The sequence below is a fragment of the Somniosus microcephalus genome, chromosome 6, assembly GCF_052327205.1.
Source record: "Somniosus microcephalus isolate GS21.2 chromosome 6, FLI_Smic_1.0, whole genome shotgun sequence".
NCBI classification, from domain to species: domain Eukaryota; kingdom Metazoa; phylum Chordata; class Chondrichthyes; order Squaliformes; family Somniosidae; genus Somniosus; species Somniosus microcephalus.
In genome coordinates this window covers 21,643,016-21,670,999 of record NC_140992.1, presented here as the reverse complement: position 1 = coordinate 21,670,999, position 27,984 = coordinate 21,643,016, and the positions used below count along the sequence as shown (strand labels likewise).

Below are 27,984 nucleotides of genomic sequence, written 5' to 3'. Positions count from 1 at the left end.
CCCACTCTCTTGCTCTTTCCCCGTAGCCCTGCAATTTTCCCCCCTACAAGGATAGAGGAATTTCATGTGCTCCCATTTACGCACAGTGCAATTTCATCCTAATTGCAGCTTAGCCTCAAACAAATCCACTACATATTCTACAATGATAGGAGCCCTATCCTTATATATAAAAAAAGTGTTTGACAAACCTTTTCGTTTATTTGGGAAGAGAAGAGAGGCAGGAGAGGCACGCATAATTTTCACTGTGATGATATCACGTGTAAGTGTAGCAGCGCTGTGTTCCGAGACAACTTACATCACCACGTCATTTGTAAACAAATGGGAAAAGGTTGCCGAAATAATTTCGTGAAGACAGTGTTGTCAACAATGACATTCAGCACATTAGCGCTGTTACGTTAAACACTTGCAGTTAAGCTGCTTTATGATGTCGAAGAGCTGCTATGATGTCAGAGCAGTTTTTGTGCTGTCATAAAGAAATCAATGCTTTCACTGTGGCCAGCCTACCTCAGTTTATGTTTTACTAAATAAAGGTCACCACAGTCGCTATCATGGTGTGCAAAGAAGTCTCCTTTGGCTAGAGCTTGCATCATGACTGTCCATCCCTACACGTACTTCACCAACCTGGAGTGAGAGGTTGAGAAGAAGTCTTTCAACACAGCAAGGGTCACGGACTGTGAGGCGGAAATTCCGGAGCTGAACTCGACTCGAAACCATGTTTTTATGCTCTGGAAAGACTGCAAGATGTCTCGGTGTAATACTTCTTGGATTAGCTATTCTCGGCTTCTGCGTGAACGTATTGCTCTTTTTCCCAAATGGCGACACACGATATGCTAAAAAGAACGTCTCGTCGACCGTGTGGTATTTGGGAGGGGTTATCGGTTCTGGAATTATGGTGAGTAGAATTACTGTTGAGGGATTGGTCAATTTTGAAAGCGGCAATCTCATTTTCAAAAAAAAAAGCTATCCTTACAACACTGGAATGTGTTGAATGTGCACGGCATTTTGCTGTGTGCAAAATTGTTGCCATGTTTTCCTATGTAATAATAGCCATTGCACTTTGAGAAGTAATTCATTGTTGGTGAAGGTCTTTGAGATGTTTCTGAGAGACATGATCAGGCATTGTGTCAATGCAAATGTTTCTTGGTTTCTTTTATTTTAACTTCAGGAATAGTCTATAAACGAAGGAAGCTGGGTAGCACTGTGGGGTGAACACTGTCCTTTCACCTCTGGGGACTGAATGAAAGTTTCCTCTCCCCAGTGGCAGTAAGGGTCCAAAGTGAAATTAAGTTAGATAGTCTCAATCCAATTGTCAATGACTATGTCTCCACAGCATAAAATTGTGTAGACGTTAGCACTAATGCCGCTAAATTGGAAATCCCACTCTGAGAGACCGCAAAGTTGACCAATGCAGGAAAAGGAAATGTCACATATCCAGTCATGGTTGCTTTTCTGATGTTGTGGTTCTGCTGCAATTAGGGTGAAATTGCACTGTGCGTTAATGGGAGCACATGAAATTCCTCTATCCTTGTAGGGGAGAAAATTGCAGGGCTACGGGGAAAGAGCAAGAGAGTGGGACTAATTGGATAGCTCTTTCAAAAGGCCGGCACAGGCATGATGGGCTGAACAGCCTCCTGTGTGGTATCATTCTCTGATTCTATGCTAGTTCAACACAGATATTAACCTAATGGGTTAATCAGTGCCTCAGTGAAAATAGCAAACAGAAGAATTTTATACAACCTAATCATGCAAAACATATGTGACTATTACCTTATAAGGGGAGTTTTACCTTATATCATATCAACAACAACTTGCAGATATTTAGCATCTTTAACGTAGAAAAACATCCCAAGGCGCTTCACAGAAGCGTAATCAGACATAAACCGAGACCAAGCTGGAGAAGTTCGGGGGGGCGACTAAAAGCTTGGTTAAAGAGGTGGGTTTTCAGGAGGGTCTTAAAGGAGCAGAGAAAGGTGGAGAGGTGGAGAGATTTGCGGAAGAAATTCCGGAGCTTAGGACCTATACAGCTGAAGGCACGGCCATCAATGGTGAGGCGAAGGGAGCGAGGGAGGCTCAAGAAGCCAGAGTTGGAGGAATGCAGAGTTCTCGGAGGGTTGTAAGGCTGAGGAAGATTACAGAGCTGGAGGTGGGAGGGGGGGGGTGAAGGGAGGGCAGTGGGTGGGTGGCGAGACCATGATTAGATTGAAAGATGAGTATGAGAATTTTAAATTTGAGATGTTGCAGAAACTGAGAGACAATGTAGGTCAGCGAGACTGGGGTATGGTTCCTTCGGCATCTTCTGCCCTCTGGTACCTCAGTGGCCATTTTTCATGTTCAACTTGTAATGCGTGTGAGCAGGAGTGAACCCAGCCCAGTCTTTACCTAATGCCTATACATGCGTAATCTCTAGTAAGAGTCAATGAGTCACGATCTGGAATGGGAATTCTTGGAGATTTTTCCCCTTCCCTAGACCAGGGGTGCCAAAGCCTATTTAAGAATCCCATTGCCTGAAATGAACTAAATCAGCATCAACCAGGCAAAGACCAATTTCACTCCCAGATTCTTCGGAAAAGGAGGGGAGACTGGGACTGGAAAATTGGGGAAAAAAATAATTTAAGGTAATATTTTTTAATTTCATTAAACAGTACTTGCTTATGAATAATGTTGAATAGTCTACACTTAGTTTCCTGGTTCATTGTTAACAATAACTCTGCAAGTTGCACTATGAATACATAGAGATGGTCATTAAAATGGTCATTAAATCTGCCTTATTCCAGTTATCTAATAAGAACATGAGAATTTTTAAGAATAGAAGGGGGCTATTAAGCTTAACCCATCCTGTCCCCTTTCATAGATCATTTGCACCTGGTGACTCAGTTCATTGTACAGTATACCAGGCATTTTAATCGCTCCACCGTGTCTTCAGCTGCCTAGGCCCTAAGCTCTGGAATTCCCTCCCTAAACCTCTCCGCCTCTCTATCCTTTAAGACGCTCCTTAAAACCTACCTCTTTGACCAAACTTTTGGTCATCTGTCGTAATATTTCCTTACGTGGTTCGGTGTCAGACTGTGTTTGATAACGCTCCTGTGAAGCAGCTTGGGACGTTTTACTATATTAAAGGCGCTATATAGCTAGAAGTTGTTGTTGTTATTGGTAGGAATGCAAGATAGCCACTCAGTTCATCCATGCAAATTCCCTACTCCAGCTGAGGTGTTGAAGCAGAAGCAAAGCAATTTACCATGGGAAGGATGTCTCTAAATTGTCAGACTGCTTGTCCGACATCCAGTACTGGATGAGCAGAAATTTCCTCCAACTAAATATTGCATAGACCGAAGCCAATGTCTTCTGTCCCCGCAACAAACTCCATTTCCTAGTCACCGACTCCATCCCTCTCCCTAGCATCTGTCTGAGGCTGAACCAGACCATTTTTAACCTTGGTGTCGTAGTTGACCCCGAGATGAGCTTCCGACCATATATCCGCGCCATCACTAAGACCGCCTATTTCCACCTCCAGAGCATCGCCCGACTCCGCCCCTGTCTCAGCTCATCTGCTGCTGAAACCCTCATCCATGCCTTTGTTACCTCTAGACTTGGCTATTTCAATGCTCCTGGCTGGCCTCCCACATTCTACCCTACGTAAACTTGAGGTCATCCAAAACTCGGCTGCCCGTGTCCTAACTCGTACCAAGTCCCATTCACCCATCACCCCTGTGCTCGCTGACCTACGTTGGCTCCCGGTTAAGCAACGGCTCGATTAAAAAATTCTCATCCTTGTTTTCAAATCCCTCCATGGCCTCGCCCCTCCCTATCTCTGTAATCTCCTTCAGTCCCATAACCACTCCCCCGCCCCCCCCCCCGCCTCCCCACCGAATCTCTGCGCTCCTCTAATTCTGTCCTTTGAGCATCCCTGATTATAATCGCTGCACCATGGGTGGCCATACCTTCAGCTGTCTAGGCCCTACGCTCTGGAATTCCCTGCCTAAACCTCCCCGCCTCCCTATCCTCCTTTAAGACGCTTCTTAAAACCAACCTCTTTGACCAAGCTTTTGGTCATCTACTCTAATATCCTTTTAGGTGGCTCGGTGTTAAATTTTATTTTATAACGCTCCTACGCTATTGATGCTATATAAATTCAAGGTGCTGTCGTTGTTAAAAACACCCAAAGTTGCTCTTGTGTACCTCTTAATCAACTAGATCAAGAGCCTCATTGGCAGAGACCTTGGTAGCAGGATACGTGCCCTATCTCACCTTTTCAGCCAATAAATGGTGTTTGGCAAAGGGTGGGTGAATTCTTCAAGAGAAAAAGAAATAAATTACGAAGAAAAATGGGGATGAATAACTAATAATGTATAATATAATGCTATTGTCTCTTTCTTTACGGATATAGATGATCTTCCCTGCATGGGTATTCTTGGAATTTTGGGATACAAATGAATGCACCGACTGTTGTGGCTCCTGTCAATGCCCAGTACCGTGCTGTCAAACCTGTGATTGCCAGCGATGCCGTGAAAGCCTGCCCTGCAAGCTTTGTCCTACCTGTGACTGCCCGAAATGCCGGAAATGCCTGCCGTGTGATCCCTGCCCTGCTTGCGACTGCAGACCCTGCCGTGACTGCCCTCCGTGCCAATCCTGTGCCACCTGTGAGTGCCCACGTTGCCGGGATTGCCAGATCTGCAAACCCTGCACCACCTGTGAGTGCCCAAGCTGCCGTGCTTGCCCAGAATGCAAGCCCTGCGCGTCCTGCGATTGCAAGCGCTTCTGTGAATGCCCGCCGTGCAAGCCCTGTGAGGTCTGTAACTGCCAGAACTGCCGTGAATGCCCGCCATGCAAACCGTGTCCCACCTGTAAATGCGAACCCTGCCGCGAATGCCCGCCGTGCAAGCCCTGTCCCGCCTGTGAATGCTCACTCGCCAATTGCTGTCGCAACAGCGATTGCAAGAAATGCTGCGAGAACTTTTGTCGATGTTCACTCCTTTGTGCGTGCCTAGGTGCCGTCGGTGAAGCCTGTAAATGCCAACCCTGCACCTGTGAATGCCCAGACTTCTGTAGGTGCAAGCCAAGCAGATGTATCAGGAATTTTCCGGTAAGGAATGCAAGCAGAAAGTTTTATATTACAATTGTTCACTGATACTTTATTTATTTTCATCCTCCTCTGCCCCCCGCTAAGTACTATTCCCTGCTGAGAATGTAGGGAGTTGACTGACTCTTTAGCTCTACCAATAGAATCTGCCAATGAGTATCCGAAGGAGCACATGGAAGACCCAGGGTGATTCTCTCTCCAATTTTCCCTTCTTCCTTGTGGAGAAGCATCTAGCTCTAGCCTCACTGTCTTTCCTCACAATGGTACAGTTGAGGTTGGGGGGGGAAGTGCAGGTCCATCAGTCTACAGTTCATCGTGTTGGGACTGCAATGCACTGTGTCATGCTGGTGCCCTAGTAGACCTACTTTTGATCATCTTAGAACCAAAGAATAACCGTACAAGTTACAGCTCGAAGGGGCCATTTGGACCACTGTTCCTGGGTCAACTTTTTGCTATAGCTATGACTAATTCCATTGCCCCATTCTCTCCTCATATCCCTGCCTCAAATGTTTATTTACTCTTCTCTTAAAAGATGCAACAGTCTCTACCTCCCAGTGGCAAAGTATTCCATGCTCTACCAACTCTCTGAGTAAAGACATGTCTGCTAATCTCCTCTCCACACTCCCTTAGTGACAATTTTAACTTGATGACAGAATTCCGCAACCAAAGAAAATAGCCTTTCTCCATTCACCTTATCAAAGTCCTTCAAAATTTTACAAACCTCTGTTAAATCTCCTCTTAGTCTTCTCTGCTCCCGTGGAAATAGTTCTAATTCAAGTTTGTCTTCATAACCAGTTTTTCATCCCTGGAATCATTCTAGTGAAACTATGCTGTAAGCTTTCTGTGGCTTTAATGTCCTTTCTATAATGGAGTGCCCAAAATTGCAAACATTGATCTAACTGTAGGCTGGCCTTACCGTGTAAAAAAAAATTATCATAACCTTTTTTCTAATGTACTCTAGGCCCCTATATATAAAACCCAAAATGCTATTGGCCTTTTTGTGGCTTATGTAGTTGCATTCCTAGATCTCTCTGTTCATTAAGCATAAGGGGTAAGCCATTTAGGACTGAGATGAGGATGAATTTCTTCACCCAGAGAGTGGTGAACCTGTGGAATTCTCTACCACACAAGGCAGTTGAGGCCAACTTATTAAATATATTCAAGAAGGCGTTAGATATATTTCTTAAGGCTAAAGGGATCAAGGGATATGGGGAGAAGGCAGGGACAGGGTGCTGAATTTGGATGATCAGCCATGACCTCATTAAATGGCGGAACAGGCTCGAGGGGCCGAATGGCCTACTCCTGCTCCTATCTTCTATGTTTCTATGGGACTAATTGAATAGCTCTTCCAAAGATCCTGCACAGGCACGATAGGCCGAATGGCCTCCTTCTTTGCTGTATCACTCTATGATTCTATTTCCCATCTCTGTTATGACAGACCCTTCAGCCTTCACACCCTTCAGCACCTTTCCATTAAGTGTAGGTGCCCAGTCCTTAAAAGTGCATCAATTCACACTTCTCCACATTAAATTGCATCTGCCGCCTCTCTGGCCATTCTGGCCAATCTGTCTATGGCCTCCAGAAGTATTTTACAGTCATCCTCACTATTTGCCAAATGCCTAGTTTTGTGTCATCCACAAATTTCAATGTCGTGTTCCCTATTTTCTAGAAATGTCCACAATAAATGTGGGCTCAGTACTGATGCCAGGATGCACCATTTCCAAAACCTACTCCAGTATCAGCAAGGCCCATTGACCCTAACCCTTTGTTTCTACTCAGTCAACCAACGTTCTATCCATGCCATCACATTTTCTCTTATACCATATGCACACAACGCAAGAACAACTGCAGGAGGGACTTCTGGGAATGGGAGTTGGCTTCCAAGGATCCTGGGGAGGCCCACATTTTGAATAAGGGTTCTGCACCCAGAAATGAGCTTTCTAAAGGAGGGCAAAGGAACTCGCTGCAATGGTCGGATACCTGGGAAAGGAAGAAGAGAGATCCAGAGTCAGAAGGGCAGTGGAGAGATAGACAAACAGAGGAAAGCAGTTTCAGCTGAAATAAGCACATGTGGGAGGAGAAATTAGACAAAAGATACCTTCGGAACATAGGAACAGGAGGAGGCCTTTCAGCCCCTCGAGCCTGTCCTGCCATTCAATGAGATCATGGCTGATCTGTATCTGAACTCCATCTACCCGCCTTGGTTCCATAACCTTTAATACCCTTGCCCAACAAAAATCTATCAATCCCAGTTTTGAAATTTTCGATTGCCCCCCCCCCCCCCCCAACCCACACAGCTTTTTGGGGGAGAGGGTTCCAGATTTCCACTATCCATTGTGCGAAGAAGTGCTTCCTGACTTCACCCCTGAATGGCCCGGCTCTGATTCTAAACATAGACAAAACCTTTACCTTTGCTGTCACCTCATCCCAGGGTAAGAGGGAATAAATGACAATGAAGTTTAAAGGTTGAAACAAAAGGAAAACAGAGCTTGAGAATCGCTGCACTGAAACAAAAGGAGTGATAACACCAAAATAAATCGGGAAAAATTGTATTGAAAGTGCTGAACTGTTGAAATATTATGAAAGAGTCACCTCCAAATTCTCATGACAAGCTAAATGTCTAGTGTTAAAAAAAAACCACAGAAAATGCTGGACACACTCAGCAGGTCAGGCAGCGTCTGTGGAGAGAGAAACAGAGTTAACGTTTCAGGCCGATGACCCTTCGTCTGATGCTGCCTGACCTGCTGAGCGTTTCCAGCGGTTTCCGTTTTTTTAATTTCAGATTTCCAGCACCCGCAGTATTTTGCTTTTTGTGACTGCCTAGTGATTTCGTTAAACTCCTCTCTGCGACTCTTCGCCTTTCATTCCGTCTTCATTGTTTGCTCCAGTATCCTTGAAATTCCTCTTGATTTCATTTCAAACGAGCGGGTTGTCTCAATTTGCTTCCTTCTGCCCTTCTCACAAGCTCCTTGGGGGTTAATTGTTTTTTTTGCTCTCTCGTCTTGTTCTAGCTATGCACGCTAATTTTCACTGTGATTGGAGTGTTCGGATCCGCATATGGTTTCATTGTGTCATCTGTGGCGTTAGATGTCGGTCCATTATGCCGTGTGACACAGTTGGGAGAGTGGAAGCATCCTTTTAACAAGGGGTAAGAGCAGGCCTTAAAGTTGGCTTTGCGGTAAAGGAGTAAATTAGTTCCAATTAAGAAGCAAGGCATGGAGTTTGATTCTCATCAGCAATCTTAACGTAACAGTATGGGGGAAAAATTCAGTTGTTTGCGCCTCCCGTTAGCACCTTAAGAGGTCGCTAATGGGGCGCAAAGCAACTAGCGCCCGGGCGCGACGATGTTTGCGGAGCTCGCGAAATTTACTAGACATTTTGCGGGTGGCGCTAAACACTACCGCCACGATCTCCTGAACTGGCAGATCGTGACGTCAGTCGAGCTTGCAACGCCCTGGTAGCGCCCCGGACCGGATATTGAGTGGCACCCCCTGCCTTACCGCCTGCCGTTAGCAACGACAGGTTGAGGGGAGTGTTTTGCAGTCAGACAGGGACTGGGGGAGCGCTATTTAAAGGCGACCGCTTCCTGCCTTTTTTTGTCGATGACATTTTTGCTCCACGCATTCTGAGAGAGAGAGAGAGAGACTTCTGGAGAGATTCAACGCTGTGTGAAGGGGTTTTGAGTACTGAGCAGCACTTTGCAGGTTCATTTTGATTTGCCCTTCCTTGCTTCACCAGCGCTCTGAGGTAGCGTCTCGCTGCTCGGCCTTTGCGCCTTAAGACAGGTGTGAAGCGCCTGATTTAGCGCGCCAATCACCTCCAGGGGCGATAAAAGCCAAGTTTGCCATCGGAGGCGATAATTAGCGCCAGGCGCTAAACTTTGCGCACGGCTGATAATGGCGCCCCAAATGGGGCGATACTGAATTTTTCCCCCTATATGTTTTTAATTATCTGAGTTTTTTAAATGATAAATTTATACAATTGGAACTCATTACTGAACTTTAATTTTCATAAATGTTCTTTGACCACAGAATTTTGACTGTCGTTGGGTTTTTTTTTCTGTAGATTTGCTACCTTATTTAATATGTTTCTTTGACAGGAATTACCTGAATGATCCCAATTTATGGATCAAGTGTCTGGAACCTGAGAATGTGATCCCTTGGCACGTCAGGTTATTCTCCATCTTGCTGGTGACCAGTGCCGTTCAGTTCATTATTTGTGTCGCTCTGCTCGTCAACATTCTGTTTGGATTGTTCTGCAAAGATTGTAATTGCTTCAAGGTATCCAGCGGAAATGTTAACTCTGTTTAGAAGTATAGCTGAACGTGTCTTAACGGCCTTAAGACTCACATATTGGCCACGTAATGACAACCTCCATGCTATAGTAATGATTCAGGGTTGAACCTGTGACAGACCAGACATAATTTTATTTGCAATATATCACTGAGCAAATTATTTCTTTATATTTGTGGCTGTAAGAATCACTCAATGTTCCCCCAGTTCTCTTGCTTTTCTGGCTCACGCACCATCTGTGGCTGAGCGATCAGGCAAGAGACCTGCCCCAAGTCTAATGTTCCTTGGACTTAGCTACTTCTTAAAAAAAAAATTCTTCTTGGGAAATGTGAAACTCTGGCAAGGCTGAATTTATTGTCCACCCCCATCTGCTCTGAGAAAGGCCGATGGGCCTTTTTTCCATAAACTGCTGCAGTCCTATGATGATGGTGCTCCCGCATGATGTTTGTAGGGAATTCCAGGATATTGACACAGCCATGATGAAAAAAAAAACAGCGATATATGTCCAGGTCAGGATGGTGTGTGATTTGCAGGGCACTTGGACAGGTGATGGTATCTCCATTATGTTCCAATTCTGGCCTCTCGCGCATTCCCGATTTTTTTCGCTCCACCATTGGTGGCCTTGCCTTCAGCTGCCTAAGCTCTAGAATTCCCTCCCTAAACCTCTCTGCCTCTCCCACTCCTCCTTTAAGACACACTGTAAAACCTACCTCTTTGATCAAGCTTTTGGTCACCTGTCCTAATATCTCCTTATGTGGCTCGGTGTTGGATTTCCATCCATCCTTCTTAGGCAGTCCCTCAGAACCGAGGATGACTTGCTTCCACACTAAAAATTAGGTCTCAGGTGACTGATAAGTCCAATGCGGGACCTACAGTCTCTGTCACAGGTGGGGCAGACGGTGGTTGAAGGGGCGGGTGGGTGGGGTGCTTGGGTTGACGTGCGCTCCTTCTGCTGTTTGCGCTTGGCTTCCACTTGCTCCCGGCGAAGAGGCTCGAGGTATTCGGAGCCTTCCCGGATGCTTCTCCTCCACTTTGTACGGTCTTGGGCCAGGGACAGGGATTCCCAGGTGTCGGTGGGGATGTTGCACTTTTTCAAGGAGGCTTTGAGGGTGTCCTTGAAGCATTTCCTCTGCCCACCTGGGGCTCTCTTGCCATGTCAGAGCTCCGAGTAGAGCGCTTTTTTTGGGAGTCTCGTATCGGGCATGCGGACGATGTGACCTGTCCATCGGAGCTGATTGAGCGTGGTCAAAGCTTCGATGCTGGGGATGTTGGCCTGAGCGAGAACACTGACGTTGGTGCGCCTATCCTGCCAATGGATTTGCAGGATCTTGCGGAGGCAGCGTTGGTGGTACCTCTCCAGTGCTTTGAGGTGTCTGCTGTGCATTGTCCATGTCTCTGAGGCATACAGGAGGGCGGGTATTACTACTGCTTTGTAGACCATGAGCTTGGTGCCGGGTTTGAGGTCCTGGTCTTCAAACACTCTCTTCCTTAGGCAACCAAAGGCTGCAATGGCACACTGAAGGCGGTGTTGGACTTCATCATCGACGTCTGCCCTTGTTGACAGTAGGCTCCTGAGGTATGGAAAGTGGTCCACGTTGTCCAAGGCCTTGTCCTGGATTTTGATAATTGGGGGGACAGCACTGTGTGGCGGGGCAGGTTGGTAGAGGACCTTTGTCTTACGGATGTTTAGTGTAAGGCCCATGCTCTCGTACGCTTCGGTGAAGGTCTGTAGAGCTGCTTTCTTGCTCTCGAGTTGTGTTGCTGTTTCCAGATCAGGAATGCCTTGCGCTTGTGGCTTATTAGCTCCTGGATCTCCTGGTCATTCTCGTCGTTTCCTGGTCGAGTGACTGAGCGTCTCTTCACAGGTGTTGATTATGGAGGCCCTGAGTGCAGACCAGGCGCTGTGGACACTCTGTGTCTCTGCATCACTGGGAGTCGTCAGGTTGTTTGTGAGGCGCAGGCTGGATAGGGCTTTCTTAGCGGGGTCTTTGAGTGCTCCAGCGTTGATTTTCCTGCGGCATTGTTTCTGTTGCCGCCGCTGTTTTGGGGCTACATTGATTGAGATGACAGAGCGGATTAGGCAGTGGTCTGTCCAGCAGTCGTCAGCTCCTTTCATGGCGCGGGTGATGCGGATGTCCTTGTGGTCCCTCGATTGGACGATGACGTAGTCCAGCAGATGCCAGTGTGTGGGCACGTGTCATTACACTGACACTTGCCCACACACTTTCTGTGTGGATTTTGCACTGGAACTTGCGGTGATTAGAAATCCATTTTGCCGCAGCACCCTCTACGGGGAAGCTGTGAACAAGGCAAGCAACTGTGCATCTCCTTAACCAATCAGATGGAAGAACGGTTAATGAGACTTGCAGAGTCTATACCAGGAAGTGGCAGTTGGAATAAGTAATTCAATCCCAAATCACGTACAGAATGAAAGATGGGATTAAGAGAGACAGAAAGAAAAAGTTGCTAAAAAATGTTTAGTGAGTATCTAGTAGGTACGGTACAGCAACTTCACACTGTTCCATGTGTTTCAATGCCGAGTCTGTCTGCAAAAATATAGTAAAGTGAAGCTTTTGGAGGAACAGAACAACTTGGACAGCAACTTACTGATTTCCGCGTTTAACTGTGCATGTGTAGTCGCCGGAAGTCGCTGTCCAATTTAAACTTTAATAATGGCGAGCGCTGATAGCCTCACTGTTACTTTTACTGCAAAACCTGGGCCATTATGTTCTCTGTGAGTGAGATTGCCAATGAAATGCTAGTTGGAGACACTTTTCTACCATTGGCCCAAGCCTGGTTGGAAGTAGATGGATATTCACCCAACTTCACGGCATATAAGGTCCTCACCGCTAACAGAGGGAAAAGACTTTCAATTCCATCACTGTGGGTGAGATTTGATCTGCAATCCCCAGACTAAGGTCAAGATTAACTGAGAATAAGTTGCTCAGTGATGTCCAACAAAAACGCTTGAGGCTGAGGCGATTACTCAGAAAAGAATTGAATAAATATCGATGTTGGAAGCAGGATTGAATGTTGTAATGACTGCTGCTGATTGAGATGATCAAATACTCCATTGGACATGATGGCTCTCTGGGGTTGAGATCGTGAGGAGAGGTTTAGTTCACTGTGGAGAGCAGTAGGCCAGCATGGAATAGTGGAAATGGGGGGGCAGATGAATTTTCTGGAGCTTTGCTTGATTATGTTTGTGGAGCAGAGAGTATTGTGAAGAACTTTGCCTGAGAAGATTAAATGGGGGGCGGGGGTAAACTCCTTAGGCTAGATTCTGCATCATCTGTGGAAAGAGCTAGCTTGATGGGCCAAATGGCCTATTTTCATTCCACAGTTTTGGATATTATTATGATGACACATCAGGACCAGCAATATGATGTTGTAAATATTTCCACAAGTAAGACCATTCTGAATTAACTCATTAGTGATGAAGTCCTGAATGGGTTAGGAGCAGCTTCTAGTGAAAAGATAGTGGCCCGGATTTTGCTGTCAACAGCGTAGAAACGGCGCTCACCGTTCACCTCACTGACAAATGCCCACAGACTTTTTGCAGGCTTGGCAGCGGGGATTTCCACTAATCCGACATCTTTTCCAGCACAGCACCCTCTACAGAGGATCTGTGGCATCTGTGAGCAGGCCAAGGAACAGCGAGACTCCTCAACCAATCAGGTTGAAGTATCCTCACTGAGACACGCAGAGTCCAAACCAGGAAGTATAAAGCAGGAAATATAAATTAGATTTAAGTGATGTAGAGAAAGCGGGAAAAAAATTGGGAAATACAGATGGGTTTAAGGGAGAGGGATAAAAGAGACAAACAGAAAAAGTTTTTTAAAAATCGATTAAAAAAAAAAATCTACAACATTAATTTTCTTGAGGGAATGAAACTCCACACTTGTAAAATTATTTTTTCAGGGCCAGAGAGATTGTTCAGCAGTAATTATCACTTATTACTCCATTAAAAACTCACTCTTAAATGCATCAGCCCTAATTTTTCAGCCTTCTTTAGTGTGGAAGTAGTGGGTAAGTACCCCAAGTTCACACCATTACAGTGATTTCAGTGCTGAGCCTATCAGTGAGGGCTGCAACAGCGCACCCTGTGGAGGAGCGGGGTATCACTGGCAGCAACTTCTGGATTACCGCGTTTAACTGCGCATGTGCAGAATCCAGAAGTTGCTGTCAGATTTACCCTGTAATACCGGCGAACGCTGATAGCCTTGGCATTATTATTACAGCAAAATCCGGGCCAATGGGCCATAATTTGCTGTGGCAGGGCAATCTAACTTGCCCTTGCACGTTTAGGTTTTTACATGTTTTGCGTTGCAAGTTGCTGAAAGTGTGAGCTGATATCGGTGCAGCGAGGGAAACAGGGCAAGCAACTATGCATCTCCTTAGCCAATCAGATTGAAGGATTCTGAAATTAACAGCGCAAAGACTGAGAAGGAAATGTAAATTAGAATGGATGAACTCAATGTAAAATCAGGTACAGAAAGAGAAATAAAGAGAGCGAATGAATTAATTGGATTAAGAGAGAGAAAAAAGAGACAGAAAGAAAAGGTTTGTTAAAAAATTACAAATTTAAAATCTCCAACAACAATTAAAATCTGAAGGACTGAGACTCCACATTTGTGATAGTTAATTTTCAGTGCCAGAGAGGTTGATTGGCAGTAATTAACACTTATCACGTCCTCCAACTAAATATTGGGAAGACCGAAGCCATTGTCATTGGTCCCCGCCACAAACTCCATTCCCTAGCCACCAACCCTGTCCCTCTCCCTTGTCATTGTCTGAGGATGAACCAGACTGTTCAAAGCCTTGGCATCCTATTTGACCCCAAGATGAGCTTCCGACCACATGTCCGCTTCATCACCAAGCCTGCCTACTGCCACCTCCGTAACATCGCCCGTCTCCACCCCTGCTTCAGCTCATCTGCTGCTGAAGCCCTCACCCATGCCTCTGTTACCTCTAGACTTGATTATTCCAACACTCTCCTGGCCAGCCTCCCATTTTCCACCCTCCATAAACTTAAACCCATCCAAAACTTTGCTGCCCGTATCCTAACTCTCGCACCAAGATCCGTTCGCTGACCTACATTGGCTCCCGGTCTTTCAATGCCTCGATTTTTTTAAATTCTCATCCTTGTTTTCAAATCCCTCCATGGCCTCACCCCTCCCTATCTCTATCCTTACAACCCTCCAAGATCTCTGCGATCCTCCAATTCTGGCCTCTCACACATCCCCAAAATGTAATTGCTCCACCATTGGTGGCCATGCCTTCAGCTACCTGAACCCTTGGCTCTGTAATTTCCTCACTAAGCCTTCCGTCTCTCTACCTCTCTCTCCTCCTTTAAGACACTCTTTAAAACCTACCACTTTTCACCTGTCCTAATATCTCCTTGTGTGGCTCAGTAACGTTCCTGTGAAGCACCTTGGGACGTTTTACTATGTTAAAGGCTCTATATAAATGCAAATTGTTGTAAAAGGGTACTTTGGCATGAAATGACTTGACTTAACTTTCTGTGGCGAGTTTAATTCATATCTACCGTGCAAATACAGCAAGTTTACGCCATTCAATGCATTTCAATGGTGAGGCAGATAGCGAGATGCCGTTTTCACAAAGCTAACCTTTTGCGCATAAATAACGATGCGCGCCATTTACCTCACCGTTATTTTGACAGCAAAATCTGGCTCAATAATTGCATCACAGCGACAGTCCTGAAATAGACTGTGTGTAACACCTACAGTAGACCGGTGAGGTCTCAACTGAAAAAACGTGAAGTGAAGTGTTTGTTTGGAGCTTTTGTAGTTCAAGAAAATCAGTTGCAACTATTGTGAAGTAGCGTTGTCAACGTGATACCATACCTGCAGATATGTGATTTAATCTCCACTGGTGTTCTAGCCATTTGCTTTACCATCTCAGCCACACCGTGTCAGGTTTGAAATGCTTTAACTGAAAGTACAGCAACTTTTCTTTTTAACATGTACTGAATAACAAATAATTTAATTTTAACATAATATTGATACTCTTTTTCTCTCCCTAGGGCTATGGTCCCATCTAGTTCCAGGCTGAAGTGCATTCTATGTAAATCAACACACATTTTTGTATCTTATTTTGAAAAGAACTGAGAATGGATTCGCTGAGATTTCTATATCATACAGTCTTGCAATATTGAAGAGGTTCATGCATCAAAGTATTTTGCTTTTTAAATTTCTACAAATCTATGACAATAAATCATGCCATTGGTGTTATCTTACAAAAAAAATAAAAAAATATCTGTACAAAAGTAAAAGTTAGTTTTCACATGACTTAAACCCCCCCCCCCCCACACACAAATATGGGTGTGTAAAGTATGTTTAATATTCTGTGTGTATGGAAGTTACTTTTTTTTTAATTTTAACATAGCTGCACCAAATATGAAATGAAATGCTTGTTAAATGAGAAATAAACAAGCGGCTGTTGTTCATTATTAAGGCTCTGGGTCAAGAACATCGAGAATTCTTGCTTGGGCGTGGCATAGGGATGGATATTTTTAGCCATTGCCCTGACTATCTGATAGGATTATTGGTTGAGAAAAATAAAAACATATTACACCAGCCCCGAGAAGACTCTGGCACAATAACACCATCACGAAGCGTAACTTTTAATCACATTGGGCCAGAAATTCGGGTCGGGGGCTTCCCACGGGTGCAAGCCCCCGACCTGCACTTACCTAGCGCGCCGGCCGTTGAGCTGTAGGGCCCCGTGGAATTCCGATCCTGGGCCTCCTCCAACTGCCGGCGCGCAGTACTTGCGTGTCCCAGGGGCGCAGTTAGTTCGATGCGTCCCCTGGGATCACGTGGGCCATGGGCAGCCAATCGGAGCAGGGAATGCTCCATTCATAAGTCTGACAGGAAGTGCTGTCAAGGCTTATAAATACTACGGCCCCAAAATAGCACTAAATCTTCAAATAAATTTTTAAAAATAAATTACATGAAATAACTCTTTTAAACAATAATTTACATTTTTGAAAAAAATAATTTTATTTTCTAACGGGGCTAAAAATCAACTTACCTTGCTTTAAAGTATTTAAAAATAATAAACCTGTGGAAATAATGTTTTAATTTTAATTAATTCACCACTTACCTTGTAAAAAGCAGGCCTTACGCCTGCTTTTTATATTTCTAAATTCTGCAGACTTACCCTCCCGGGAAAACCTGTAAAAAAAAACGAAGTTCGATGCACACACGCAGCCTCCCCCGCGCACGCGTTCGATATCTGAACCTCTTCGTTCAGGGGAACGGAAGTGCCGGTTTCCCGCGCATGCGCAGTGCATGTGGGAAACCGGCACTTCCATCGGGCCTACGGGTAAGTACCCCATGCGTACTCACCCGTGGAGACCCGAATTTCTGGGCCAATGTCTTTTCTGCATGTGCGTGATGCAGATATTATCACTCCTAGAAAGATGTGGGAGTGTTTCCGTTTAACTAGACTCCCCAAAACACCTGCATTAAATATTCAAAGATTATTGAGTGATGAGGCGTAGTGACTTGTTCGGCCTATTCAGTTCCTGCATGTAGTAGTAAGATGGCAGAGGGACAATCAAAAAGGGAGCTCAGGGTCTAGTTTATTCAGTGAAAGTGCCATAATGTTAGTATAACAGACATTTGCCGCTGTGAATGTGAACAATCGAGTGTTACAATTGGCCCTGAGCTGAGCTTCTGACTCCATATCCTCTCCATCACCAAGACGGCCTAATTCTACCTCTGCAATATCGCCCGTCTCTGCCCCTGCCTCAGCCCACCTGCTGCTGAAAACCTCGTTTATGCTTTTGTTACCTCCAGACGTGATTTCTCCACTGGCCTCTTGGCCGGCTTACCATCTTCCACTCTCCATAAACTTAAACCATCCAAAACTCTGCTGCCCGTATCCTAACTTGCACCAAGTCCCGTTCACCCATCAGCCCTGTGCTCACTGACCTACCTTGGCTCCCAGTCCACCAATGCCTCAATATTAAAATTCTCGTCTTTGTTTTCAAATCTCTCCATGACCTCGCTCCTCCCTATCTCTGTAACCCCCTCCAGCCCTACAACCCTCTGAGAACACTATGTTCCTCCAACTCTACCTCTCTCTCCTCCTTTAAGACACTCCTTAAAAACCCTACGTCTTTGACCAAGCATTTGGTCACCTGTCCTAACGTCTCCTTCTCTGGCTCGGTGTCAAGTTTTGTCTGATTACAATCCTGTGAAGCGCCTTAGGACGTTTTACTATGTTAAAAGCACTATATAAATGCAAGTTGTTGTTGTTGTCTTCCAGCCTGGCCTTATTTGAGCCTTTGTCTTGAAAGACTCTCAGCAGACTCAGTGGGAGGGAAGGTTGGAGGAACTCACAAAATCTGTTTTTTATAATCAGGCTATATGTTCACTGAATTAATAAGAACATAAAAACATAAGAAGTAGGAGCAGGAGTAGGCCATACGGCCCCTCGGGCCTGCTCCACCATTCAATAGGACCATGGCTGATCCGAACCTAGACTCACGTCCACTTCCCTGCCCGCTCCCCGTAACCCCTTATTCCCTTATCAGCTAGGAAACTGTCTATCTCCGTTTTAAATTTATTTAATGTTGCAGCTTCCACAACTCTCTGAGGTAGCAAATTCCATAGCTTCACCACCCTCTGAGTGAAGAAGTTTCTCATCTCAGTTTTGAAAGAGGCAGCCCCTTATTCTAAGACTATGCCCCCGAGTTCTAGTCTCACCCATCAGTGGAAACATCCTCACCGCATCCGCCCTATCAAGCCCCCTCACAATCTTATATGTTTCGATAAGATCGCCTCTCATTCTTCTGAATTCCAATGAGTGGAGGCCCAACCTACTCAACCTTTCCTCATAAGTCAACCCCCTCATCTCTGGAATCAACCGAGTGAACCTTCTCTGAACTGCCTCAAGAGCAAGTATATCCTTTCTTAAATATGGAAGCTAAAACTGTACGCAGTATTCCAGGTGTGGCCTCACCAGTGCCCTGTATAACTGCAGCATGACTTCCCTGCTTTTATACTCCATCCCCCTTGCAATAAAAGCCAAGATTGCATTGGCCTGGAATTGTACTTTGGAATATTCAAAGTTCCGCTAATCATGGATAAATATTAAACATCTGGTGGATACTATCAGTTGACTGAGGTCATGTATTGATAAAATCTCCAACGATATGAATAAACAAATTCCTCTGGGTATCACTCTAAAAGCTATAAAATAAAATGCAGTAAGAGTTGAGTATTCTGAGGGACTGTTTTCAGGATCATACTAAAAACACCCAAAATTTTGCTGATTTTTTTTTAAAAGCTAAATGATGTATTGTTATGTGGTTGGTTGAATGTGCAGTTAAAGCTTTGTATTTTCTATATTGCATTTTTACAGGTGTATATAACAGTTGGCAAATTCATTGGAAGAAACGACAAATAAAGTAATGGAAACAGTGGAGCTTAGCATCTAATATCTGAGCCATTTTTTGTAAGGGTGAGAAGCGTGTTGGGGGTTTCATAATCATAATCATAATCATAATCAACTTTATTGTCATTGTTAGTGCACAAGTGCAGTACAACGGAATGTAGGCTTGCGGCTCCCGAGAGTGTACATTTAGATTAAGACATTTAAACATTCAACATTCATTTGGCTTGTAATACATTAGGGGGGGCACGGTGGCATAGTGGTTAGCACTGTTGCCTCACAGCGCCAGGGACCCGGGTTCAAATCTGGCCTCAGGCGACTGTCTGTGTGGAGTTTGCACATTCTCCCTGTGTCTGTGTGGGTTTCCTCCGGGTGCTCCGGTTTCCTCCCACAGTCCAAAGATGTGCAGGTTAGGTTGATTTGGCTATGATAAATTGACCCTTAGTGTTAGGGGATTAAATACGTGGGGTTATGGGGATAGGGTGGGATATGTGTCGGTGCAGGCTTGATGGGCCGAAATGGCCTCTATCTGCACTGTAGATTCTGTGATTCTGTGATTAACATAAACATAACCATAATAAAGTGCATTGGCAGATGTGCAGGCTTTAGAGTTTATTTGTGGAGTTCAGTAGGATGACAGCCCTGGGAAAGAAGCTGTTCCTAAATCTGGTCGTTCGGGTGTGAATGCATCTGTAACGTCTCCCAGATGGCAGGAGGGCGAACAGACTGTGGCTGGGGTGGGTAGGGTCTTTGATGATGGTCCGTGACCTCCGTAAACAGCATTTCTGGTATATGTGCTCTATGACTCAATGATCTCACTGAAATTGCTTTCTGAAAAGGGTGAACATGTGTTTATTTTCAAGAATTAATCATTCTTTTACTTTGCCAGATTTTCGAAGAAATTGGCTTTCTCTTTAATAAATTGTTATCAGAATGAAAGACAGCAAAGATCCGTTGGTTAACTTACATTCTAAGACAAAGACAGTTCAGGGAGGGGGGAGCTCATTGAGGTATAACCGATAACACATAGAATAAACCCAGAAGGTAACTTCAGATTAAGCAAGGACCAAAGTGTTACGGTTCCCTCTTCTTCTCAACACCTTTGATGACAGATTCTAGATGGCAACCAAGGGCTGGATTTTACTCTGCTATACCGTCACTATAGCGGCAGAACTGGCAAGAAAGTTGGCTTGCGAAGCCTACCATCACATCCCCGCCTGGGCTGGAAAGAAATTTGCAGTGGGAGGGGGAGGATCCAGTTGTCGTGGTCCATGTTGGTACAAACGACGTAGATAGGACAAGGAAGATGGTTCTGTTAAAGGAGTATGAGCAGCTAGGGGTCAAATTAAAAAACAGAACCTCAAGGGTAATAATCTCTGGGTTATTACCTGAGCCACGAGCGAATTTGGCTAGGATAAATAAAATTAAAGAGTTAAATGCGTGGCTCAAAGACTGGTGTGGGAGAAATGGGTTTTGCTTCTTGGGACACTGGCACCAGTACTGGGACAGGAGGGAGCTGTTCTGTTGGGACGGACTCCACTTGGCCAGTGCTGGGACTAGAGTCCTGGCGAATCATATAACTAGGGCTGTAGAGAGGGCTTTAAACTAATTAGTGGGGGGGAGGTTTCTAGAGAGCAAATAATAGAAATGACAACAGAGAAGGCCATAGACTTAGGTAGCAGTGGGGGAATTAAAAAACAGAATGTGTCAGGAAGGGACAGAAGGTATGGAGTAAAAAGTAAAGTAATAAAAAGGGAAAAAACAGGAACTAAGTGTTACAAAACATATTTGAAAGTTCTTTATCTGAATGCACGTAGCATTCGTAACAAAATGAATGAGTTAACGGCACAAATAATGACATATGGGTATGATCTTGTGGCCATTACAGAAACATGGCTGCAGGGTGACCATGACTGGGAATTAAACATACCAGGTTATTTAACAATCAGGAAGGACAGGCAGGAAGGGAGAGGAGGTGGGGTGGCTATGTTAATAAAGGAAGGAATCACTATAATACAGAGAAATGATATTGGGTCAAAGGAGCAGGATAGTGAAACAGTTTGGGTGGAGGTAAGGAATAATAAGGGGAAAAAAACACTAGTGGGTGTAGTCTATAGGCCTCCGAACAGTTGCAACTCTGTTGGACGGAGTATTAATCAGGAAATAGTTGAGGCTTGTAATAAGGGAACAGCTATAATTATGGGGGATTTTAATTATCATATTAACTGGACAAATCAAATTGGGCAGAGCAGCCTTGAGGAAGAGTTCATTGAGTGTATTAGGGATGGGTTTCTTGAGCAGTATGTAACTGAACCGACCAGGGGGCAAGCAACCTTAGATCTGGTCCTGTGTAATGAGACGGGATTAATTAAAAATGTCCTAGTAAAGGATCCCCTTGGAATGAGTGACCATAACATGGTTGAATTCCATATTCAATTAGAGGGTGAGAAGGTTGGATCTCAAACAAGCGTGCTGAGCTTGAATAAAGGAGACTATGAAGGTATGAGAGCGGAATTAATTAGAGTGGACTGGGAAAATAGATTAAAGGGTAAGACGGTACATGACCAGTGGTGTACATTTAAGGAGTTATTTTACAACTTCCAAAAAAAATATATTCCACTGAGGAAAAAAGGGTGTAAAAGAAAAGATAGCCATCTGTGGCTAAGTAAAGTAATTAAGGATAGTATCCGACTAAAAACAAGGGCATATAAGGTAGCCAAATCTAGTGGGAGGATGGAAGATTGGGAAGTCTTTAAAAGACAGCAAAAAATAACAAAAAGATTGATTAAGAAAGGGAAGATAGATTATGAAAGTAAATTAGCAAAAAATATAAAAACAGACAGTAAAAGTTTCTATAGTTATATAAAAAGAAAAAGGGTGGCTAAAGTAAATGTTGGTCCCTTAGAGGATGAGACCGGGAAATTAATGGTGGGAAACATGGAGATGGCAAAAACACTGAACAATTATTTTGTATCAGTCTTTACAGTAGAGGACACTAAGAATATCCCAACACTGGACAAACAGGGGGCTCTAGGGGGGGAGGAACTAAATACAATTAAAATCACTAAGGAAGTGGTACTTGGTAAAATAATGGGACTCAAGGCGGATAAATCCCCTGGACCTGATGGCTTGCATCCTAGGGTCTTGAGGGAAGTAGCGGTAGGGATTGTGGATGCATTGGTAATAATTTTCCAAAACTCACTGGACTCAGCAAAGGTCCCAGCAGATTGGAAAACTGCTAATGTAACACCCTTATTTAAAAAGGGTAGTAGGCAGAAGGCTGGAAACTATAGACCTGTTAGCCTAACATCTGTGGTTGGTAAAATGTTAGAGTCCATTATTAAGGAGACAGTAACGGGACATTTGGATAAACATAATTTAATAGGGCAAACTCAGCATGGTTTCATGAAGGGGAAGTCATGTTTAACAAATTTGCTTGAGTTTTTTGAGGAAGTAACATACAGGGTGGATAAAGGGGAACCAGTGGACGTAGTGTATTTAGACTTCCAAAAGGCATTTGACAAGGTGCCACACAAAAGATTATTGCTCAAGATAAAAAATCACGGGATTGGGGGTAATATTCTGGCGTGGGTGGAGGATTGGCTCTCTAACAGAAAGCAGAGAGTTGGGATAAATGGTTCGTTCTCAGATTGGCAACCAGTAACTAGTGGTGTTCCGCAGGGGTCAGTGCTGGGTCCCCAACTCTTTACAATCTATATTAATGATTTGGAGGAGGGGACCGAGTGTAACATATCAAAGTTTGCAGATGATACAAAGATGGGACGGAAAGTAGTGAGTGAGGAGGACATAAAAAACCTGCAAAGGGACATAGACAGGCTAAGTAAGTGGGCAGAGATTTGGCAGATGGAATACAATACTGGAAAGTGTGAGGTTATGCACTTTGGCAGGAAAAATCATAGAGCAAGTTATTATCTTAATGGCAAGAAACTGGAAAGTACTGTAGTACAAAGGGATCTGGGGGTCCTGGTGCACGAAACTCAAAAAGTTAGTATGCAGGTGCAGCAAGTGATTAAGAAGGCCAATGGAATGTTGGCTTTTATTGCTAGGGGGTTGGAATATAAAAACAGGGAGGTATTGCTGCAGTTGTACAAGGTATTGGTGAGGCCGCACCTGGAATACTGCATACAGTTTTGGTGTCCATACTTAAGAAAAGACATACTTGCTCTCGAGTCAGTACAAAGAAGGTTCACTCGGTTAATCCCGGGGATGAGGGGGTGGTCATATGAGGAGAGGTTGAGTAGATTGGGACTCTACTCATTGGAGTTCAGAAGAATGAGAGGCGATCTTATTGAAACATATAAGATTGTGAAGGGGCTTGATCGGGTGGATGCGGTGAGGATGTTCCCAATGATGGGTGAAACTAGAACTAGGGGGCATAATCTTAAAATAAGGGGCTGCTCATTCAAAACTGAGATGAGGAGAAACTTCTTCACTCAGAGGGTGGTAGGTTTGTGGAATTTGCTGCCCCAGAAAGCTGTGGAAGCTACATCATTAAATAAATTTAAAACAGAAATAGATAGTTTCCTAGAAGTAAAGGGAATTAAGGGTTACGGGGAGCGGGCAGGAAATTGGACATGAGTCTAGGTTCGGAATGGTCATGGCCCTGTGGGTAGTGGAGTGGGCCCAGGGGCCGTGTAGCCTTGTTCTGCTCCTACTGTGTTCTAATTCTGTTAGATTTCAGGAGATGGTTTTATTCCTGTTCCTGGCTGGGGTGGAGATCGCCTTTACAGAAGGTAAGTACTGTAGAAAATATAGGGACAGAGTGATCTCCTGGAAGAATTTCGATCGCCTAGATGGGTCGGAGAGGAATTTCCCAGATTTTTTTCTCCCAAATTGGCCATTGGGTCTTTATCTGGTTTTTCGCCTCTCCCGGGAGATCACATGGGTTCGGGTGGATGCAGAGTGATAGAAGATTTGAGGTTAGGATCAGATCAGCCATGATCTTATTGAATGGTGGAGCAGGCTCGAGGGGCCGATTGGCCTACTCCTGCTCCTATTTCTTATGTTCTTATGTTCTTATGGACCTCGATTTTCCTTCCATCCCTCCACTGGGCAGCCTCTTAGAAAGGTAAAAGAGGTGAATTTCCTCAGGGCTTTCCCCCGTTCCATCACTGTAACTTTGTGGAAGTCTGGTGACGTTTTCAGGTGTAAATGAGGTTTCTCCACTGAAGTTATTTATGGTGGCGGAGCAGGAAAAGCCCCAAGGGAATTCACCCCCAAAATGTCTGGTTATATAAATGTTAGATTGTTCTTACAGAACTCTATTACCCCCTTCTTTTCCCATGTAGAGGCAAAATGAATTGAAAACAAAATGCTCACAGGGAAAAGCTTAAATTATAGAAACATAGAAGATAGGAGCAGGAGTAGGCCATTCGGCCCCTCGAGCCTGCTCCGCCATTCAATGCGATCATGGCTGATCATCCAAATTCAGTACCTTGTCCCTGCTTTTTCCCCATATCCCTTGATCCCTTTAGCCTTAAGAAATATATCTAACTCCTTCTTGAATATATTTAATGAATTGGCCTCAAGTGCCTATTGTAGTAGAGAATTCCACAGGTTCATCACTCTCTGGGTGAAGAAATTCCTCCTCATCTCAGTCCTAAATGGCTTACCCCTTATCCTTAGACTGTGACCCCTGGTTCTGGACTCACCCACCATTGGGAACATCCTTCCTGCATCTAGTCTGTCTAGTCCTGTTAGAATTTTATAAGTTTCAATGAGATCCCCTCTCATTCTTCTAAACTCCAGCGAGTATAAGCCCAATCGACCCAATCTCTCCTCATACATCAGTCCTGCCATCTCAGGTATCAGTCTGGTGAATCGTCGCTGCACTCCCTCCATGGCAAGAACGTCCTTCCTCAAATAGGGTGACCAAAACTGCACACAATACTCAAGGTGTGGTCTCATCAAGGCCCTGTACAACTGCAGCAAGACATCCTTGTTCCTGTACTCAAACCCTCTTACTATGAAGGCCAACATACCATTTGCCTTCTTAACCGCTTGCTGCACCTGCATGCTTACCTTCAGCGACTGGTGCACAAGGATACCCAGGTCTCGTTGCACTTCCCCTTCTCCCAATCTATTGCCATTCAGATAATAATCTGCCTTCCTGTTTTTGCCACCAAAGTGGATAACCTCGCATTTATCCACATTATACTGCATCTGCCATGTTTCTGCCCAATCACCCAACCTGTCCAAATCATACTGGAGTTTCTCGGCATCTTCCTCACAGCACACATGCCCACCCAGCTTTGTGTCATCTGCAAACTTGGAGATATTGCATCTAGTTCCCTCGTCTAGATCATTAATATATATAGTGAATAGCTGGGGTCCTAGGACCGATCCCTGCGGTACCCCACTAGTGGATATTAAAGGGATATTAACAGGGCATCCCAAAATGCGTCGCAGCTAATCAAATACTTTTGACGTGTAGTCACCTTTGTTTTGCATGCAAAAGATAGCAATCAATTTGCACATGTTGATAGATAACTAATTAAATTGTTTTGGTGGTGTTGGTTGAAGGATGAATGTTGTCCAGCATGCTGGAGAAGTCCCTGTTGTTCTTCAGAAAAGTTCCATGGGATCCTTTATGCCCACCTCAACAGGTACAGGAGTCCTCAATTTAACCTCTCACTTGAAAACAGCAAGGCAGAACTCCCTCAGTACTGCACTGGGGTGACAGCCTCCACTAACGTTCCTAAATTCCTTTGGATTCCTCCCTCCATTAACTCCGGCAAATGGCGGAGACCCTGTTCCATCAGGTCGCTGCCATTTCTGGGAGTTTTCTTGTAAGGGGCAGAACATCCATTTGCCCTATTACAAGGCAAATGATGGCCAGGGAGCAGAGGCAGGAGTGGGGACTCCCTATGATGGGAGAGCCTGCTCCTCAGGCTGGACAGTGATTCAGCATATCTGTAGATGCCTACTAAGTGGAGACGTACAGGCCTCCACAAGAGCATATGTGGATGGCCTGGACCCAAAAGAGAGGATTTTTTGAGAAATGTTGCAGATCAGCCCCCATGCACAGGTACCAGTGTTTCTGTGGGAATGGGCAGGCAGTCACTGGGGATATACCCATAGTGGCACTTGCACCCACCTATCCCATGCTAACTAGGTGACCTCCAGTGCTGACCCTGTTGGAGTTTGCGGGCATGATTTTGGCATAACTGTTGAAATTGCATCCTAAGAAATTTCAGGGCCCATGGAATGGGGCTTGAACCCACAACCTTTGAACTCAGAGGTGGGAGTGCTACCAACTGAGCCACCCTGGCACTGGGCAAAGGATTAGCAATTGTGGATCAAATGGCCATTTGCATCCCGCAGTTAACTCATAGATACTGGAGCACTTGTCCTTCCCCCGGCCTCACGCTAACACTTTTCCTTCAAACATAACTAGAATTTGATTGATGTATGAACATAGCTTGTTGAGGCTTTGTCAAACAAATCAACTCTAACCTCTCATTGCACTTTTCCAAAGAAGCAATGGGAGTCCATCTTAGGGATAGCACATCTTTAACATGATACATGACATGAATCTAGTCATTCATGTGGAAATGACTTATGAAATGATAATGGGTGGCCTGCTGGTGGCGCTGTCCAGGGAGAGTATAAATACTCGGGCATGGGCCCAGCTTGCTCAGGACATTCTTTAACAGGAACTAGTGAAGGACACAACTAGATCTCCATGTTGAAAAACAGTTGATTAAAGCCGTGGTTAATACTTAGACCAAGTGCCTAGTAGTTTTCTTACGTCAATACATATACAAGGTATAACCATCTCACAAGACGGAAAATCAATTTTCATAACTTGGTTTCAAAACTCTTTAAACAATGTATTGGTTTTCTTTCTATGTTAGAAACCCGACTGACCAACAAAGTGTGTATGGTAGTGAAGGCAAATACTGTGGATCCATTTAAGGAACAGTTGTGTGTTGTGATGGAAGAAATGTAGTTTCTTTGTCAGGTGACGAGATAGGCTGGGCTAAGGGCCCTTCCTCAACCCTACCTATCTTGAGATCTTGTGAACTTTAGGGCATGAGTATAAAACTGGCAAACCTCTGTTAGCAGTCAACCTCCTTCCTTCTATGGTTTGCAACAATATGTTTCGAGTAAGCACAAGACATTTCATAGTATAGTATATGAAACAGACTTTATTGACATCTAGGATGAGAGATCAACTCAACTCGGATCAGAGAGTGGCTTTTAGCTTCAAGTTCTATCTTTTGAGCCTTCTGAAGAACTGTTGAAACATAGAAACATAGATATAGACATAGACATAGAAGATAGGAGCAGGAGTAGGCCATTCGGCCCCTCGAGCCTGCTCCGCCATTCAATGCGATCATGGCTGATCATCCAAATTCAGTACCCGGTCCCTGCTTTCTCCCCATACCCCTTGATCCCTTTAGCCTTGACAAATATATCCAACTCCTTCCTGAATATATTTAATGAATTGGCCTCCACTGCCTTCTGTGGTAGAGAATGCCACAGGTTCACCACTCTCTGGGTGAAGAAATTCCTCCTCATTTCTGTCCTAAATGGCTTACCCCTTATCCTTAGACTGTGACCCCTGGTTCTGGACTCCCTGACCATCGGGAACATCCTTCCAGCATCTAGTCTGTCTAGTCCTGTTAGAATTTTATAAGTTTCGATGAGATCCCCTCTCATTCTTCTAAACTCCAGTGAGTACAAGCCCAATCGATCCAATCTCTCCTCATACGTCATCCCTGCCATCCCAGGTATCAGCCTGGTGAATCTTCGCTAACTCCTTCCATGGCAAGAACATCCTTCCTCAGATAAGGTGACCAAAACTGCACACAATACTCAAGATGTTGTCTCACCAAGGCCCTGTACAACTGCAGCAAGACATCCTTGTTCCTGTACTCAAACCCTCTCGCTACGAAGGCCAACATACCATTTGCCTTCTTAACCGCCTGCTGCACCTGCATGCTTACCTTCAGCGACTGGTGCACAAGGACACCCAGGTCTCGTTGCACTTCCCCTTCTCCCAATCTATTGCCATTCAGATAATAATCTGCCTTCTTGTTTTTGCTACCAAAGTGGATAACCTCACATTTATCCACGTTATATTGCATCTGCCATGCTTCTGCCCAATCACCCAACCTGTCCAAATCATCCTGGAGTTTCTCGGCATCCTCCTCACAGCACACA

General features: G+C 44.7%; 1 protein-coding gene across 2 annotated transcripts; it reads left to right on the top strand.

The window, feature by feature from the left end:
* Nucleotides 1–272: 272 nt before the first annotated feature.
* On the top strand, nucleotides 273–15,684 carry LOC147115528 (uncharacterized). Of its 2 annotated transcripts, XM_085989432.1 has the most exons (6): nucleotides 273–892; nucleotides 4,385–5,080; nucleotides 8,089–8,225; nucleotides 9,177–9,357; nucleotides 10,862–10,945; nucleotides 15,416–15,684. In XM_085989432.1, exons 1-5 carry the CDS (start codon nucleotides 713–715, stop codon nucleotides 10,928–10,930), a joined length of 1,263 nt encoding a protein of 420 aa, XP_085845558.1. In that variant the 5' UTR covers nucleotides 273–712; the 3' UTR covers nucleotides 10,931–10,945; nucleotides 15,416–15,684. The 2 variants fall into 2 exon arrangements, with proteins under 2 accessions (XP_085845558.1, XP_085845559.1); XM_085989433.1 differs by lacking the exon at nucleotides 10,862–10,945 and having other exon boundaries at nucleotides 274–892; nucleotides 15,416–15,683.
* The last annotated feature ends 12,300 nt before the right edge of the window (nucleotides 15,685–27,984 follow it).